The sequence below is a fragment of the Sebastes umbrosus genome, chromosome 20 (genome assembly GCF_015220745.1).
Source record: "Sebastes umbrosus isolate fSebUmb1 chromosome 20, fSebUmb1.pri, whole genome shotgun sequence".
Classification (NCBI taxonomy): Eukaryota; Metazoa; Chordata; class Actinopteri; order Perciformes; family Sebastidae; genus Sebastes; species Sebastes umbrosus.
Genome location: NC_051288.1, coordinates 14,218,498 through 14,235,690, shown reverse-complemented (window position 1 = coordinate 14,235,690; position 17,193 = coordinate 14,218,498). Strand labels below are relative to the sequence as shown.

Sequence of the window (17,193 nt, the reverse complement as noted above, 5' to 3'; positions counted from 1 at the left end):
GAGATGCGCCTCTCTGTGAGGTTGGAGATACGCCTCTCTGTGAGGTTGGAGATGTGCCTCTCTGTGAGGTTGGAGATGTGCCTCTCTGTGAGGTTGGAGATGAGGTTGGAGATGCGCCTCTCTATGAGGTTGGAGATGCGCCTCTCTGTGAGGTTGGAGATACGCCTCTCTGTGAGGTTGGAGATGAGGTTGGAGATGCGCCTCTCTGTGAGGTTGGAGATGAGGTTGGAGATGCGCCTCTCTGTGAGGTGGAGATGAGGTTGGAGATGCGCCTCTCTGTGAGGTTGGAGATGCGCCTCTCTGTGAGGTTGGAGATACGCCTCTCTGTGAGGTTGGAGATGTGCCTCTCTGTGAGGTTGGAGATGTGCCTCTCTGTGAGGTTGGAGATGAGGTTGGAGATGCGCCTCTCTATGAGGTTGGAGATGTGCCTCTCTGTGAGGTTGGAGATGCGCCTCTCTGTGAGGTGGAGATGCGCCTCTCTCCTCTCTGTGAGGTTGGAGATGCGCCTCTCTCCCCTCTTTGAGTTTGGAGATGCACCTCTCTGTGAGGTTGGAGATGAGCCTCTCTGTGAGGTGGAGATGCGCCTCTCTCCTCTCTGTGAGTTTGGAGATGCGCCTCTCTGTGAGGTTGGAGATGTGCCTCTCTGTGAGGTTGGAGATGAGCCTCTCTGTGAGGTGGAGATGCGCCTCTCTCCTCTCCTCCTGTAAAATTAATCGTTAAGTGAGCAGAGATTTATGCGCAATACATGATTCAGACTTTTTTACACACAGGAATCTGCTGCAACTTTTGTGTTCAGGTCTCATCCGTGCAAGAAAAAAAACATTTCAAATGCATTCATAGAGCTCGATTCAAAGGCTGTGTGTCCTTGGTAGGTAGATATCCAGGTGCTGCTTCAATGGACCCTGTGAATGTTGTGAAGAATAATAGCAGGCTATACAGTGCGCGCTTCTGCCTGAGGGAACACGCTCTTGTAGGAGTGACTTCAAATTAAAGATTGTGGACGAATTGCAGCTCGGGTGGTTAATCCCTCTTCCACAGTGGAGGGAGGGTACAGAGAGGGAAATGATTTTTTTGTTTTGGCCTGTATCCAGTCAGGTAAAAATCATCAGAGCGAGTAAACAGTGTATTACCATGGAATCAACCTTGGGCAGCCTTTTAGCCTTTATTTTTACTTTTAAATTTGTTTCCTGTTGTCTAATTATCTCAATCTTGAGGAAAACATTGTTCTATATAAAACTGGTTATTCTAAGCAGTGTGGTTGGATTGGTGGCTATGTGGTTCCCCCTAGTGGTACTGCAGTGGAGGTAAACCTGAGGTTGTTAGATATGAACTGCATTATACACTATAGAACAGAGGAGGAAGAAGTACTCAGATATTTTATTTAAACCTGCAGTAGGCAGAATGTTTTTGGCATCATTGGGCTAAAAATTCCACAGTAGCCTTTTAGCATAATTCATTGTTCTGAGAGATAACTAAACTTCTGCTCCTCCTCATGGCTCTGTTTTCAGGCTTTAAAAAACAGTCCACAGTTTTTTATTTATTTACTTATATATTATTTTATTTATTCCTCATTATATTTCCACATTTATTTATTTACTTATATATTATTTTATTTATTCCTCATTATATTTCCATATTTATTTATTTATTTATTTACTTATATATTATTTTATTTATTCCTTTTTATATGTCAACAGTTTTTTTATTTATTTACTTATATATTATTTTATTTATTCGTCATATTTTTGCATTTATTAATTTACTTATATATTCTTTTATTTATTCCTCTTTATATTTCCACATTAATTTATTTATTTACTTATATATTCTTTTATTTATTCCTCTTTATATTTCCACATTTATTTTTTACTTATATAGTCTTTTATTTATTCCTCTTTATATTTCCACGTTTATTTTCTTATTCTTTCAGATTTATTCTTTATTATTGCACTCTTATGACTCCACAGGCAATGGCACTAGTCCCAATATGATATAATATCAAGTTTGAATACATGGAAAATTTGGAAACATTGTGATTTCCTCTGTAGTTGTTTCATCATTGTCAATTTATCATCTCACACTCCTACAACAGCCCTCTAACCTTGCTGTTTTAATTAACTGGAAATAAAGGCTGATAGGGAAAACAGAACGACGGAGACACATCCAGTTGGACGTAGTCCCAGGCCTGCAGGAAATGAGTTGTTCAGTATTAGGAGTGTGTACACAATAAATGGCAATGAAAACAAAATGGAAAAACACTTTAACAGGCTGGAGTTTTTTGGATTTGGACATAATGACGGGGATTTTTGTATGAAGGTACAGAGGATATGGGATGTTGGAATTGGACTGTGGCCAAATTAACCTTCAGTGGTCAAGTGTTTTTTAATTTTTAAGAGAAATATGCTATGATTCATGTAAAAAACATACTGTAGGCTACTTGACTACGATCTGTAACATAATTCAAACAAGGGCGTGATCTGATGAGTCAACTCAAACGTAATGTGCCACAGTCACATTCAACTGTTATCTTATTATTTTATTTTGTTGCTATAAGCTCCTCTGAAGCACATGCCCTGAACTCATGACTGTAAGACATAAATCTGATAACGGGCAATTAAAAAATTGATAATGAAAACCACATGTTTATTCAGTGAATGATTAAAGATGAGGTGTTTTGCTTTAAGACTGTTTTTGCTCTTATCTCTTGGCAGAAAAACCCTGAAGTGTGCTATATAAACTGCAGAAAAAAACAGTATTTTTTTCTAATACTTGCTGATATTAAATATCAAATGAAAATGCATCAGCAGAGAAAGGAAAGCTCTCAAGGGTTATTATGTAAACAATCGAAATAACCAGTTCTACCGAGCCACAAACATGAGAGTGTCCTTTCCTTTCAACATTTGAAAGGAAAGGACACTCTCATCATGTGAATCCATCAAACACCAACAGAATATTTTCTATTCAATCAAAGGACCATAGTAAGAGGGCAAAAATTGGGCCATGATTGACCCCCACGGTAATTTAGGTAATAAGTTCAGTGTGAAGACAATATCTTCACAGAGTCCACCATGTTGCTCCACCATGATTCTACAGTAGCCTAAGGCCCAATCCCAATATTCCCCTAAGGCCTTAAGCCCTGAACCCTCAAGGTTTAAGCACCAATACTGACTTTATTAAGTTAGTAAGGCAACTGCTAAATGTGACCAATCCACATACAGTTTCTTCATCCAAGTCATTATACAATTCAGTGTTTCCACTACTAAACTATTCAGTCATGGCAGGCCACTAACTCTAAATTTAGGGCCACAAGCCCTGGCGTCATGTTACCTGAGCTGATAAAAATGATCTTAATGAGTGAAAGCACTGGTATACCTTTATACCTTGAGTTCAGATATCTGGAGTGAAAAGTTGGATTGATCCATAATTTTGTTTATGCGAAGCACATCTGTGCAAGCCTCAGTAGGATCTGAGTTGAGCATATCTGTGCTGCCCCTTTGAGAAAAGCCTATATCATGCAATCATACATGCAGAATACAGCCTAAATTATCACCACGGTTTACTCAATCCCTGTATGATACACTCTGAACTGAACATCTAACCTCCTCTGGAGCAGGTTCTGTTCCAGATAAGAGATCAACTCGTATAAAAGCACTGCCTTCTGACCAATCAAAGCTCTGTGCACGGATCGTATGATAATATTACGCAAAGATGCCGCTATCTTAGCCAGGACACTCATGAAAATGCGATTTTCAATATGTTGCCCATTCCTGATTGTTTCTATGGTACGACGTTACGACAGAGTATTACGGCCACATTGAAGAAAAACAATAAATCTGAGATTTTGAGAATAAAGTCATAATATTACGAGACTAAAGTCAGAAGTTTACAAGAAAAAAGTTGTAATTTTACGTGTTATTTTCTTTTTTTCTTGTAAAGTTATGACTTTTTTTCTCGTAAAGTTATGACTTTATTCTCGTAATCTGTTGACTTTTTTTTCGTAATATTACGACTTTTTTTTCTCGTAAAGTTATGACTTTATTCTTGTAATATTATGACTTTTTTTCTCGTAATTTTACGACTTTTTTTTCTTGTAAAGTTATGACTTTATTCTCATAATCTGTTGACTTTTTTCTTGTAATATTACGACTTTTTTTCTCGTAAAGTTATGACTTTTTTCTCGTAGTATTATGACTTTTTTCTCGTAAAGTGATGACTTTTTTTCTCACAGAGATATGACTTTTTTCTCGTAATAATACGACTTTTTTTCTCGTAAAGTTATGACTTTATTCTCGTAATATTATGACTTTTTTCTCGTAAAGTGATGACTTTATTCTCGTAATATTACGACTTTTTTTTCTCGTAAAGATATGACTTTATTCTCGTAATAATACAACTTTTTTCTCGTTAAGTTATGACTATATGACTACATTACAGTTATGACAGATTTTTTTCTCCTTTTTTTTGCCTAAAATGGCTCTTTTGATAGTAAAGTTTGCTGACCCCTGAGTTATACAGTATTCAACCAGTATTGCCCAGCAATGCAAATAATTTTTTTCTGGTTAATACAACAGGCCCTAATATGATTAAAGCAGCAGTAGGCGAGACGCCGATCAAAAGGTCAAACTAGGCAGCGCTGATCAAATATTAATCTAGATTCTGATACTGTAATGCCTATTTCCCACATTGTGGTGGTTGTTTTCAGAAACATCTTGTCGTGTACTGTTTAGCTGTAAAATGAGAAAGTTTGTGACCCGGCAGCCATGTTGAGATCAGTTGAGGAAATACCAAGCACCGCCCACCAGCCGGAGCAAACTTTCTCATTTTATAGCTAAACGGTACAGTACAAGATGTTTCTGAAAACATTTGAGGCGAGAAATAGACATTACAGTAACAGTACATCAGCTGCCTCCGTTGAATGAACAGCCAATAGGAACGCTCTCTCTGAAATTACCCGTGATTGGCCAAAAGTCTTCCGTCACAGATTTTTTAAAGTCTGAAAACAGAGCCAACCCAACCCTAGTTACAATATGCTGAAAGGTTATTATGGAATTTTAGCCCAATGATGCCAAAAACATTCTGCCTACCCTCGCTTTAAATAAATTGCCAACATACAATACCCGGTATCATAATTTAGTGCTGGGGAATCAGCGCTTTTGGGACAAAAATCACACACCGTGTACTTTTTTGTAACAAAAAGTTTTTATTGGCTTCTCTAATCCGTTCATCATCTCAATAACAGGTACAGCCTGGGAAATCATATCACAAGGGGTCTAGAACAGATAAGACAAAGGGATGGGGAGGCCTCTGCTACAAAATTTGGTATTGAGGTGACAGTCAGAAAAAAAAGCCATACAAAAATGTCTTTATCATGCATACTGGAGAAAAACTCAAAAGAAATTGAGAACACACATTTTTAGTGTTTTTGTACATTTTTGTAAACAATATCCTTCTAGAGATCATATCAAAACACATTATGGCAAGTAACAAAAATAAGGGATATAACATGAGAAAAATGAATGTTCTATGAGGCATCTAGAATGCAACACTGCTTGGCGTGGATGTTTTTTACAGAAAAAAAAAAAAAAATACATTTGCATTTTGACGAGTCATTTGCTCTATAATTGTAAACACAGGCAGTGTTAAATGATTATACAATATGTCGAACCTATACTACAAATATTTCCACTACATACATGAAACGCGTGTCCCTGCTTTCTTACGCTTTAGTGATATGAGGTATATTTAGGTCAATCTTATTGTCTTTTTCTTTTCTTTTTTTTCTTCTCCATCTCTCACCCACTCGTTTTCTCTCCTTTTAAAAGCATAGTGTGTGTTTGGAGTGAGGTGGCTGGTCAGTCAGTCTTTGTTCCCTGTGATCTGAGCAGCTTCAAAGTCTCTTGGCTGTGGAGCTCACAGACATAGGAAAAGGAAAAGGGTGAGGGGGGGGGGGGGGGTTTCGGCTCACAGGAAATCAACTAAATTAAATATCAACCCTGGCTGCCGGGATAGAATGGCTTTAGCCACGGAAGACAAAGAAGGCCATTGTTTATTCTTGTGAGTGCAGGGCTGCATTTTGGGGAGGGGAGCTGGGTATAACTTAACTTTTCGGTTTTTTTAACTGTATTATTGAAGCAGTTTTTTGCAATTACTACAACAGTGGGGTTTAAAAAAAAAATCATTAAAAAAACGTAGATGGAAAGGGGGGGGTAAAGGGGGTGCAGGTCCGGTGATTACTTGCCAAAAATATCTGCTACTGAGTTCTGTTGTGGCTAGTGGAGAATAAATAAAAGGGTTTGGGTATGCAACCAACATACCCAATGGGTTCAAAGATATAAGGGTTCCAGCATGTCAGCCCGTCTCTCAAAACACTTAAATACAAAGATGTACTCTCAAAATATTGTATAACAAAATTATGGCAAATCATCTTTTTACAACATCACCCGACAACCCGTAAGAAAAAGAAAAAAAATCCCCCCTCCCCTTCTCTTCTACCCTTGAGAAAAAGCAACAAAATACATTTAGATGCCCATGGTCATGCCTAGTCAACCCCTATCAAACCCCATTAAACAATAATCCAGCCCTCCCTTTCCGCCCTCCCTCCCTCCCTCTCACCCTCCCTCCCTCCCTCCCTCCCTCCCAACCCCGTTCACAGTTTTCTCCTCTTAAAATAATATTAATAATCATTAGCATAATAATCACGTATCACATATGCAAATTGAATGGGTTGTTGTTGCTTCCAATGATGATTTGTTTTTAAAAAAGTGCTTGTTTGATTCCATTGACACAAAAAGGAACAGCAAGGAGTGGAGTAGAAAAGTGGTGACTTGTTTTTTAAAAAAAAAAAGAAATCACTTCAGCAACAGCACGGTGAAAAGATAACAGATTGATGTTCATTGCTTTCTGAGACGGCCGTAACAGCAAATGGGTTGCATTTTTGTATAAGCTGTGTCTTTTTCTACTGGCCACTGGGGGGCACAACCGGAGGAGGAGTGCATGGGTTAGACAGGCTTCATCAACAGTCAAGTTATGTTCGAACATCCTCTTCACTTCAGAACATGCAGCGTGCTGGACTCCACTACGATTTTTTCAACTACCTCGTGTACAACATGTGGCTCTCAAAAGAAATGTGGATGTCTTCACATTGACACAACAGTACCATAATCTCAACAAAGCTACACGCAGTAGAAACCAAACATGATCATGTATTGTAATTTGTTGTTCTGACGAGTTTAAAAAAAAACAAAAAAACACAAAAATCAAAGCTTTGTAGTCTCAAAGTACACCTGTAAAAACTGTGCTAATTGCATCTCATAATACAAAGTCTTATTACACAATTTTGCCTATTTTCCTGAGTTAATATGTTTCTTGTAACAGACAATATATACTTTTTTTGCAATTTGAATTCTGGGCCTTTCCCTGCCACAAATGTTATTATTGAAATTATCAACATTATTCATTATTACTTTACAATGGTATGATGATTGATAAAACACAAGGGTTCAGAGAAAAAAAAAAAAAAAAAAAAAATTCAAGCAACTTTATAGCTACCCTCTAAATGTTTTAAATTACATTTAAATCTACGGTACGTTCATATCAAAATCACTACTCTTAAACAAAAATTAAGCGACTAAATACATAATAAAAATGAGAATAGTTTAAAAAATTGCATTTTGAGGCCATGAAAGACCCTCCCTGGTCATTTTTGTATTAACATTTAATGGCAGTGTTTAAAAAAACAAAACTTTGCTACAAGAACAAAATTAGGATGGGTATAGGGACTGTATGGACAGTAACAGAACAGCCTCCTACTGGATTCACCTCGTTTGACCCTTATCTGAAACTTTGGCTTGTCTGGGTTTTTGATCCTGTACTCACTGGCTCACCGACGTCAGCTAACAAACTGGTATACCCTGAGAATTCTGACACTGGAGTCCGTATTCGGTGGTCGACCTCTGCCCCAGGATCACTGCCATAGCTCAGAGGGGTCCCCCGTCCTGACTTGAACTGGGAGCCAAAGGCCTGGGCGAAGTTCTCGATCTGGTATGTGGTTTCTTTCGGGGGGATCAGTGGGGACAGGTCTGGGTAGCTGGAGCCGTTGGAGGGCGCAATGCTCCCTCCGGCCTTGGGCTGCTGCCCCTTGGAGCCCTCTGCCGAGGCAGTCAGGTCCTGGGGAGGTAGGTTGAAGGCGCCGGGGGAGTGCTGCTTCTCCAACTGCTCGGTCAGCTCCTGAGATGGCGTCAGCTGCTGGTGGCTGGTGGGTTCCAAGCTGAGGTGGTAGCCTGCCTGGGAAGGGGAGCTGACGAGCATGCCATAGTGGGACTTGGAGGAGGATGAGGAGGAGTTTGATGAAGGGGCGGCGATGGGCAGAGGGGAGGAGACAGCAGGCGGGTAGACACAATCCAGTGGGGATGTGGTGTACACGTGTTTGTCTGAGAACAGGGGCCCCGTGGGACTGGAGCTGCTGGACAGGAGTGGGAAAGGCCCCGTTTGGCCGAGGATGGGGAAGGGCCCACTATGGCTGGTGCGCTCCAGGGCCTGCAGGAGGAACTTCGAGTACTCGCTCATCACTGCCGTCTTGTCACCGCCGTTAGGACAGTCATCCTCCAGCTCGGGGGTAACGGGGGCTGCTGGCTGGAGGTCTACGTGGTGCGGGTGGTCCGACAGGTCGAACGTCACGTCGTGGTGGTGTGTCCCCTCTGGCTTATGGCTGTAATGCTCTAGCAGGCTTTGCAGTACCTCATCTGGAATGCCCGACTTGTCGTGCTTGAGATCCAAAGGCGAGGAGTCCAGCATGGCCAGCGTGGGCTCCGGCCCCAGGGAGCCCTGGATGACACTGTTGCCCTGGGATGCCATGTGCAGTGAGCTGGCTCCATAGTCATTGTTAACTGCATGGAGGTAGCGCCGCTTTTTCACAAACTGCATTGCATCATCGTAGTTGCTGCTGGTGGTAGGCCCCTGCTTGTTGCCCCCGGCTCCCTGGAGTAGACCCATGTTATCCAGGCCAGACACCTCCACATGATCCATGGAGCCAGGCTTCTGCCCCAACCGCTTTTGTCCGTCAGCGCTGTCTTCCAGAGAGAGGAGGCCCTTGTCCAGGCCCTTGCGGCCAGCTTTTTTAAAGACCAATTTAGGCGTGCGTCCCTGCATGGTGGGGCCGGAGCCCGAGGGGTGCTCCATGCTGAAGTCCTGCAGGCCCAGGTCACGGGCCATCCCCCCGGAGGACGAAGCGGCTGATGCTGAGGCATTCTTCTTCCTCTTGCCCTCACCGTTTTTGGACTTGGCCCTCTTGCGTCCGGAGGTGGTAGAGTTTCCCTGAGTGAGTGAATAGCTGCCCTGGCCTAGCTCCGCATCGCTGAGCTCCAGCATGCTCGGGTCCAGGCCCTTCTTTATGGCTTCTCCACAAGTCCGTTTGTGCTTCAGTAACCGGTCTGTTCTTGAGAAAAACTAAAAAAATGGAGGGAAAACAGACGAGAGGAAAGAGAGATATCAGCTCTAAAAATCCTATAGATGTTTATTTTCTTAACAACAGAAAATATACTGCAGAGGTACCATTTAATTTCACGAGAGAGCATTAAATTCCCTGACCTCTTCTGACACAACTAATCCCATTGAAACAGGGCTTTATAAGGGATTTAAGTGGGGGAAGTACAGAAAGACACATTTTTATAATTGCTAATGATAATAATGCATGTTACTCATACACCCTATTCAATAAAGGATCACTGAAAAGGCATTAAAAGTATATACAAAACCAACTGGCAAAACATGAAATTGAAAGACAAAACAGGGGTAAGCTACTTAGCAAACAGACTACATATAACCTACTTGTTGGCAGGTATCGCAGCGATATGGCTTCTCGCCACTGTGTGTCCTTTTGTGTCGCTCCATATGGTACTTCTGGATAAAGCGCATGTTGCACTGGTCACAGCTAAAAGGCTTCTCTCCTGCAAAAGACAGATTACAGTGTCAGGTCCTGTGTCACAACAGCAAAGTTTATATAAACTGATACTGGCAACAAGTGAAAGCATTCATTCCAAAAAACACTTCAGTATACTAGTTATATCTAAGTGCAGAAAACTCACCGCTGTGGATCTTTTCGTGCCGCTGGAGCAGATACTTCTGGATGAAGCTCATGTTACACTGACTGCACCGGAAAGGCCTCTCACCTGTGCGATCAAGAGTACAACAATCCGCTCACCACATTAATTAACTCGGAGCCTGTCACATAACTGTGTCTACCACATGGTCGCAATGACACATGGAACACCCGTTGCGTGACTACACATCAAAATAAGATGTATGAGACTCACATCAATTGTGATATGCCAATACTGCAGAGACTCTTTTGTCAGATAAAGTTACACTTCAAGTAATAATGACAAAACAAGGGAAATGGTTTAAAATAAACTGAGGTTGTAAAAAAAAAGAAAAAAAGTTGAGTTTCCCTTTAAATCATTTATGAGTTCAAGATCAAAGAGCCAAATGAGGAATTCCCAGCAAAGAGAATGACTAAGACGTCCAGAAACACATGAGTAAGCACTGAGTCATCCCTGGGTTTAGCGATTGTCTGCTTTCAAGTCCCCAAGCACTCATGGTGAATGGGGGATTAGTAAGAGTGGAAGGCAGTGAAGAGAGAGTGCTGTTTGCATTAATGGTAAATCATGTTTTTTGTGTAACCTTGGTAATATAGCATTATACCAGATCCCATGCATAATGGATCTGGGGCTGTATATTTAATCAAAGTTACAACAGGGATCTTCAACACAAGCATACTGTTTTGTTCATTTGTTAGCTACATTACAGTCTGACACAAACGTCTCTTATGTAGCAGAGAAACTGCCTCCTGTAGCTGTATCTGTTCTGCTTCTGACCCGACATATCCTGCGGGCATCTTACATCCCTTTTATCAGCATAGGAGATCTAATCCACAATGGTGCATTTGGTGAAAAAGGAGTAGTGGACGTAGCTGGTTAAAACATATTTTCACTTAAGACAGACTTTAAATTTATAAACTCTAGGAAACTACTAACAGTCTAAGGAGAAAGTAAAGCAGTGACATGCAGCGAAAGTCTCTCACCTGTGTGTATGAGCACATGTCTGCGCAAGTGGTAGGAGCTGCGGAAGGCCGCATTACAGTGCTCACAGATATGTGGTTTTGAGTTGGGGGACATGCAGGCTCCATCTGCATCCAACATCATGGACTACAAGGAGAAAACCACAAGTAAGATACTGTTTCCACATCATGTTAGCACAAACTAATGTAAAGGCTAAAACCATCATGTGTAGATATTTTTCTGGTGTAGTGAAGGACATGAGGAAAACGGATAAGTGATTAACCTTTGCAGCATCGTTGCGTTTCCTTCGTGCTTTGCCTCCCTGCCCATCCCCGTTGCTCCTCCGCCCTCTTCTACCCGACGACTCTTTTGGCTCTTTATTAACCGGTCTCCCAGGCATCTAAGTAAAAACAACAAGGTAAATTCTATAAATGGCAATTAGGGACAGAAATCACTACTGCAAGAGGAAACAAAAGTTCAAATAAATAGTAACAATCACTTGAAACAATATTTAGAACCACAACCCCTTCTCACCGGTTCTCCAAGGGAGCGGACGTTGCTGAGGCTGAGGTCATGCAGGAGCATGTTCTGGTGATTCTGGTGATTCTGGTGATTTTGGTGATGGTGGTGGTGGTTGCCGTAAGACATGTCCGGCATGTCAGTGCCGCTCTTCCCCGCGCCCCCTCCCGCACAGTTCACCCCTACTCCTCCACCCCCGCCGTAGAGGGGCATACGGTAATCCAGCTCGCTTAGCCGCTCCTGCTTAATGCCCATGCTGTGGAGGAAGCCCCCCGTGTTCATAGTAGTGGCGCCCTGGTGTTCTGGGGGCGAGTCGCGTTCTTTCTTCAGGATCATCTCCTGAGGGAGCTCGCCCATAACGGACTGGGAGGCCAGCCGTGTGAAGCTGGTGACGGGCGGCAGGTGGCTGAACATAAGCATACCTGGTGCAAAATTGGGATCCATGCCACCGTTGCGCAAAAACTCATTGCCTAATTTGTCTTGGATAATACTCATGGTGGTGGTTTTGCTCTGTGCAGGGAAGAAGGGGGGCAATGAATCTAAAGAGGAATGCAGGAGAAGAATATCCTGAAAGAGAGGGCAGATAAAAAGAGTCATGTTAAGTATTGATGATTTCAGACATGGATAAGTATACAATCCAAAGTAATTGTCACATTTTGTTGTACATCTTTATTATAAACACCTCATCTCTTATAAGTCGCCCAGTTAAGTATATTTAGTCACTGCTACATAGCTTTCACAGTGTGTACTTTGTGTACTACAGTGTTCTCTGAATTTCCTCTGCCGCCGATTAATTACTTAATTGGATTTATTAGGCTTTACGTAACGGAAGCACTGCGTACAGTAATCGGAAATAAAGCCTCACTTTGAGCAACTTTATGAAATACAGCAGAGCATATTGAAAAATCTGTGAAATTAATAAATACTGTTAATAGTAGATTGAAATGTATGCATCAAAAGTGGAGAAGAAAAGATACAGAACCACTCAATATATCAATTAGTGGCAATTCTAGTTATTTCTCGATCTGAGCACCAGACTTTTGGCACAGCTTACTTAACATGCTTAAATCTAAATGCAATCAATATTACAATCATAGATATTTGAAAGAGACCTAAGTGTTACAATGGACCAAATTCCACATCAAACCCCAAATAAAAAATGAGGTTAGTCATCATCAAAGAACCTACTATTGTCTATAACATACATCAAATATAAGATTCATTAAAATAAAGTTAAATGGAAAATGAATTCATGCAGTCAACATATGCCGAGGTATAAGTATGGGACAATAAACTGATATTTTCAGGTGGAATTTCATTCATTCTCACTGTGCAATATCATTTTCCACTTGTGCAATTTTGTTAATAGTGTGTTTATTGTCAAGACTGTATATACTGCTCCTATATTTATACTTCCTTCTATTTAAATGGTTCATATTTTGTTACCCTTTTTTTAGCTCTTTTTTTTTTACTGTGTAAGCTGATGCATCTTGTTTTTTGCACTATCCCCTTTGCTGCTGTACGCTTCAAATTTCCCCACTGCGGGACTAATAAAAGGAATATCTTATCTTAAAATACAAAAATGTGGTTAAAAAAGCTCCACACATTGAGGATGAATTATATCAATGAGTCATGTTGTGTGAGGGTTTGATGAAGTGACTTTAAATTAAAAATGTGGAGCTCTGCACTTCATCAAAATACAAGTTACGGCACTGAAACATTTCTATTTATTATGTTCAATATAAGAAGGGGATAAAAAAAAAATCTAAATTGCCTCGGAAATATTCAATCCACATCCTGTATTGTTCTGCTATGTGGCATTTACTGATTACTTTTGATTAATTTAATACATTAATGAAAGACCTAGAAGCAGAGTCAATCGGGAGCTGTCTGTGTTTCTGAATATTTTCACTTTAACGTTGGCTTCAAACACTTGATTTTAATGTGTTTTGTATGATATTATGCTATGTATTTATTTTGCTATTGTTTTATGTTGTGGTGTCTTTGAAACTTTAAATGTATGTTTAAATGCTGCTGTCTTGGCCAAGTCTCTCTTGCAAAAGAGATTCTTAATCTCAATGAGTACTACCTGATTAAATAAAGAGATTCTTAATCTCAATGAGTACTAGCTGGTTAAATAAAGGTTAAATAAAAAAAATAATAATAATAATAATAATAATAAATATAGCACCACATGTGTCTTGGACTGTAGCCAAAATAAAAATCTGTGCAGTAGCATTGAAAGCTTTTAGACAGACATCCCTATTGTTTTATGTTGTGGCGTCTGAAACTTTAATGTATGTTTAAATTCTGCTATCTTGGGCCAGGTCTCTCTTGCAAAACAGATTTCTTAATCTCAATGAGTATTACCTGGTTAAATAAAATAAAATAATAATAATAATAATAATAATAATAATAATAATAATAGTAAATTTAGCACCACATGAGTCTTGGACTATAGCCAAAATAAAAATCTGTGCAGTAGCTTTGATAGCTTTTAAAACAGACATCCCTATTGTTTTATGTTGTGGCGTCTGAAACTTTAATGTATGTTTAAATTCTGCTATCTTGGGCCAGGTCTCTCTTGCAAAAGAGATTTCTTAATGTCAATGAGTACTACCTGGTTAAATAGAGGTTAAATAAAAATAATAAAAATAATAATAATAATAATAATAATAATAATAGTAAATTTAGCACCACATGTGTCTTGGACTGTAGCCAAAATAAAAATCTGTGCAGTAGCTTTGAAAGCTTTTAAACAGACATCCCTATTGTTTTATGTTGGGGCATCTGGAACTTTAATGTATGTTTAAATGCTGCTATCTTGGGCCAGGTCTCTCTTACAAAAGATAGTCTTAATCCCAATGAGTACTACCTGGTTAAATAAAATAAAAAAATAATAATAATAATAATAAATATAGCACCACATGTGTCTTGGACTGTAGCCAAAATAAAAATCTGTGCAGTAGCTTTGATAGCTTTCAGACAGACATCCCTATTGTTTCCACACTTTGATGCATGCTGGATTACACTTGCTTGCCATTTTTGGGCTAATAAACCAACATGAATGAGAAAAAGCTGGTAGTATTTGGCAAATTACTCTGTTCACTACACTAAAACAAACGATATATAGGTCAAATACAGCTCGACATTTCAGGTCAAACTGGGCAGTCTGGTGACTAATCGAAACATGAAGACACACACAGGAGACTGTATTGTTTAGTCTACAGATCAGTCGACCATTTGGCTTCACACCGGATCCACCAGCTTTTGTGATGCATAATAGTTAGCCTGCTAGTTAGCATAGCGAGCTAACCCGGTTAGCCACAATGAGACACAATCAAACGCACCTTTAACACCTCAATATCAACCAAAACAAGACGCTAAAACACCCTGAAAAAAAGCCCAAATTCAAGTCATTCAAGTAAAAGTCACACTAAACACTTCTATGGTCTCAAATAAACCAAATGTGAAGTCAATAAACGTGATCCGTTATGACAATAAGCCTGTTAGTGTTGCTATCAAAGCTAGCTCGCTGGAAAACAGGATTTTGAGGCTATCAAATGTAATATATTGGGTTATTTAAACACTAATTATATATAATATAAAAGGGGAATCCTGCTAAAACTAATTAGATTATAAAATATAACAACAGTGGTTTAATTAAACAGCATGTTTGTTTTAAAATCAGCAACATAAAATGCTTTAATTCCCAATCTTTGATGACCAATCAAATCTGTCTGGTTGTCTGGCGCTCTCTTTATTGTGAGCTAACTCTAGCGTGTAATTACAACCTTATAATGCTTATAATTTAGCACATTTATCTAGTAAAAACATCAATTTAGAAACTGCGGTACACGTGGACTTTAAATCAAGTGATAAAGCTGAATAAACACGCTTTGATGCAGCTGTGTTTATAACAATCGAGCTGCCATGAGCTAGCTAGTTAGCAGCTAGAAAACCCGCATTACGGCCCATGCAACAGAAACAATGATGCCGAGTCTCTCGGTGTGCATCTCCACACAAAACCCTCCGTCGCTTGAAATCTCGACAGAAGACAAAGCTTTCATTTATATAGTTCGTTTAGTCGGCCACTCACCTACACATGACCGCAGTATGGGTTAAAACGTGCCTGTATTCGCTCCGTATTCGCCGCTTTTTGGGGGGGTTTTATTGCCAAAACATTGTTCTCCGGCGGTCGCTGCTGCTTTCGTCCATCTTGTCCTGGCGCGGGGAATTGTGGGTGTAGAGCAGCGGACGGGTCGTGAGAGGAGACAGAAGAAGAAGAAGGGCTGCTCAGAGAGAGACTCACTCACTGGACACAACACACTAGTAGACCTATAGTGAGCTATTAGTAATGTAAAAACACCCTGAACAGGTTAAACATGAACAGATAGTGTAATAAAGAGAGACATGGCACGTGCAACTCTTTGTCTCTGCATGTAATACAGGAGACAAGAAAAAAGGTGCATTAACATTCAAACTCCCTCCTCATTTTACAATTTGATGTATATTTCATGATGCTAAATTGGTATAAACGCAGATATTAAGGTCATTCCCACTTAAGTGTTGAACTGCTGTAAGTCAGGTTTATGTAGGCATAAGAGAAGATATACTTTTATTGGGAATTACATTACAAACACTAAATTAAAACAGCATCAACAACAATAATAAACAATTCCACACAAGACAGGGAAACAGTTCCACAGAAAAAGATGTTTCAACACAAACACAGTACACGTACATAATGGCACATACTATCACACACAGCATGGCAGCTATTGCACCCAGGTAGTGCACTGCACCGTCTACCGTCTTGCACATATTGCACAGACAATAGACTAATATTACAGAGATGCAACATATTGCACTGTCCCTATTTAACATATTGCACTGTCCTTATTTAACATATTGCATTGTCTAACCATATTGTACTCAAGGGTCAAGAGAGGAGACAGAAGAAGGGTTGCTGAAGGTTTGAGAGAGAGAGAGAGAGAGAGTCTCCTCACTGGACAACACACAAGTAGCCCTATAGTGCGCTATTAGTAATGGGGTAATATAGTAAACACGCTAAACGCCCTGAACAGGTTAAACATGAACAGATAGTGTAATAAAGAGAGAGACATGGCGTCGTGCAAGTCTTTGTCTTTGCATCTAATACAGGAGACAAGAAAAAAGGTGCACTAACATTCAAATTCCCTCCTCATTTTACAATTTGATATAGATTTCAGGATGTTAAATTGGCATAAGCGCAGATATTAGGGACTATATCATTCCCACTTAAAGGCAGTGTAAAGGTAAATCAGAGTTTTGTTTCTAACCACAATATAAATGTTGGAACACAGTTAACATGAACAGATAATGAGAGACATGGCGTCGTGCAACTCTTTGTCTCTGCATGTAATACAGGACACAAGAAAAAGGTGCATTAACATTCAAACTCCCTCCTCATTTTACAATTTTATATAGATTTCATAATGCTGAATTGGTATAAACGCAGATATTAAGGTCATTCCCACTTAAGTGTTGAACTGCTGTAAGTCAGGTTTATGTAGGCATAAGAGAAGATATACTTTTATTGGGAATTACATTACAAACACTAAATTAAAACAGCATCAAC

At 39.9% G+C, this 17,193-nt stretch overlaps 1 protein-coding gene across 2 annotated transcripts; it reads right to left on the bottom strand.

The window, feature by feature from the left end:
- Positions 1-5,379: 5,379 nt before the first annotated feature.
- znf281b (zinc finger protein 281b) lies at positions 5,380-15,874 on the bottom strand. Of its 2 annotated transcripts, none has more exons than XM_037755408.1 (7): positions 15,673-15,874; positions 11,589-12,140; positions 11,338-11,454; positions 11,078-11,201; positions 10,083-10,175; positions 9,826-9,944; positions 5,380-9,444 (listed from the first exon to the last, which is right to left on the bottom strand). In XM_037755408.1, exons 2-7 carry the CDS (start codon positions 12,066-12,068, stop codon positions 7,831-7,833), a joined length of 2,547 nt encoding a protein of 848 aa, XP_037611336.1. In that variant the 5' UTR covers positions 12,069-12,140; positions 15,673-15,874; the 3' UTR covers positions 5,380-7,830. The 2 variants fall into 2 exon arrangements, with proteins under 2 accessions (XP_037611336.1, XP_037611337.1); XM_037755409.1 differs by having other exon boundaries at positions 10,083-10,166; positions 15,673-15,873.
- Positions 15,875-17,193: the final 1,319 nt, after the last annotated feature.

Coding starts and splice junctions, on each gene's coding strand:
- znf281b (XM_037755408.1), bottom strand. CDS start 12,068: ATGAGTATTATCCAAGACAAATTAGGCAATGAGTTTTTGCGCAACGGT. Junction 11,202..11,337: donor AACGCAACGATGCTGCAAAG/GTTAATCACTTA, acceptor TTCTCCTTGTAG/TCCATGATGTTGGATGCAGA. Junction 10,176..11,077: donor ACATGTGCTCATACACACAG/GTGAGAGACTTT, acceptor GTTGTACTCTTG/ATCGCACAGGTGAGAGGCCT.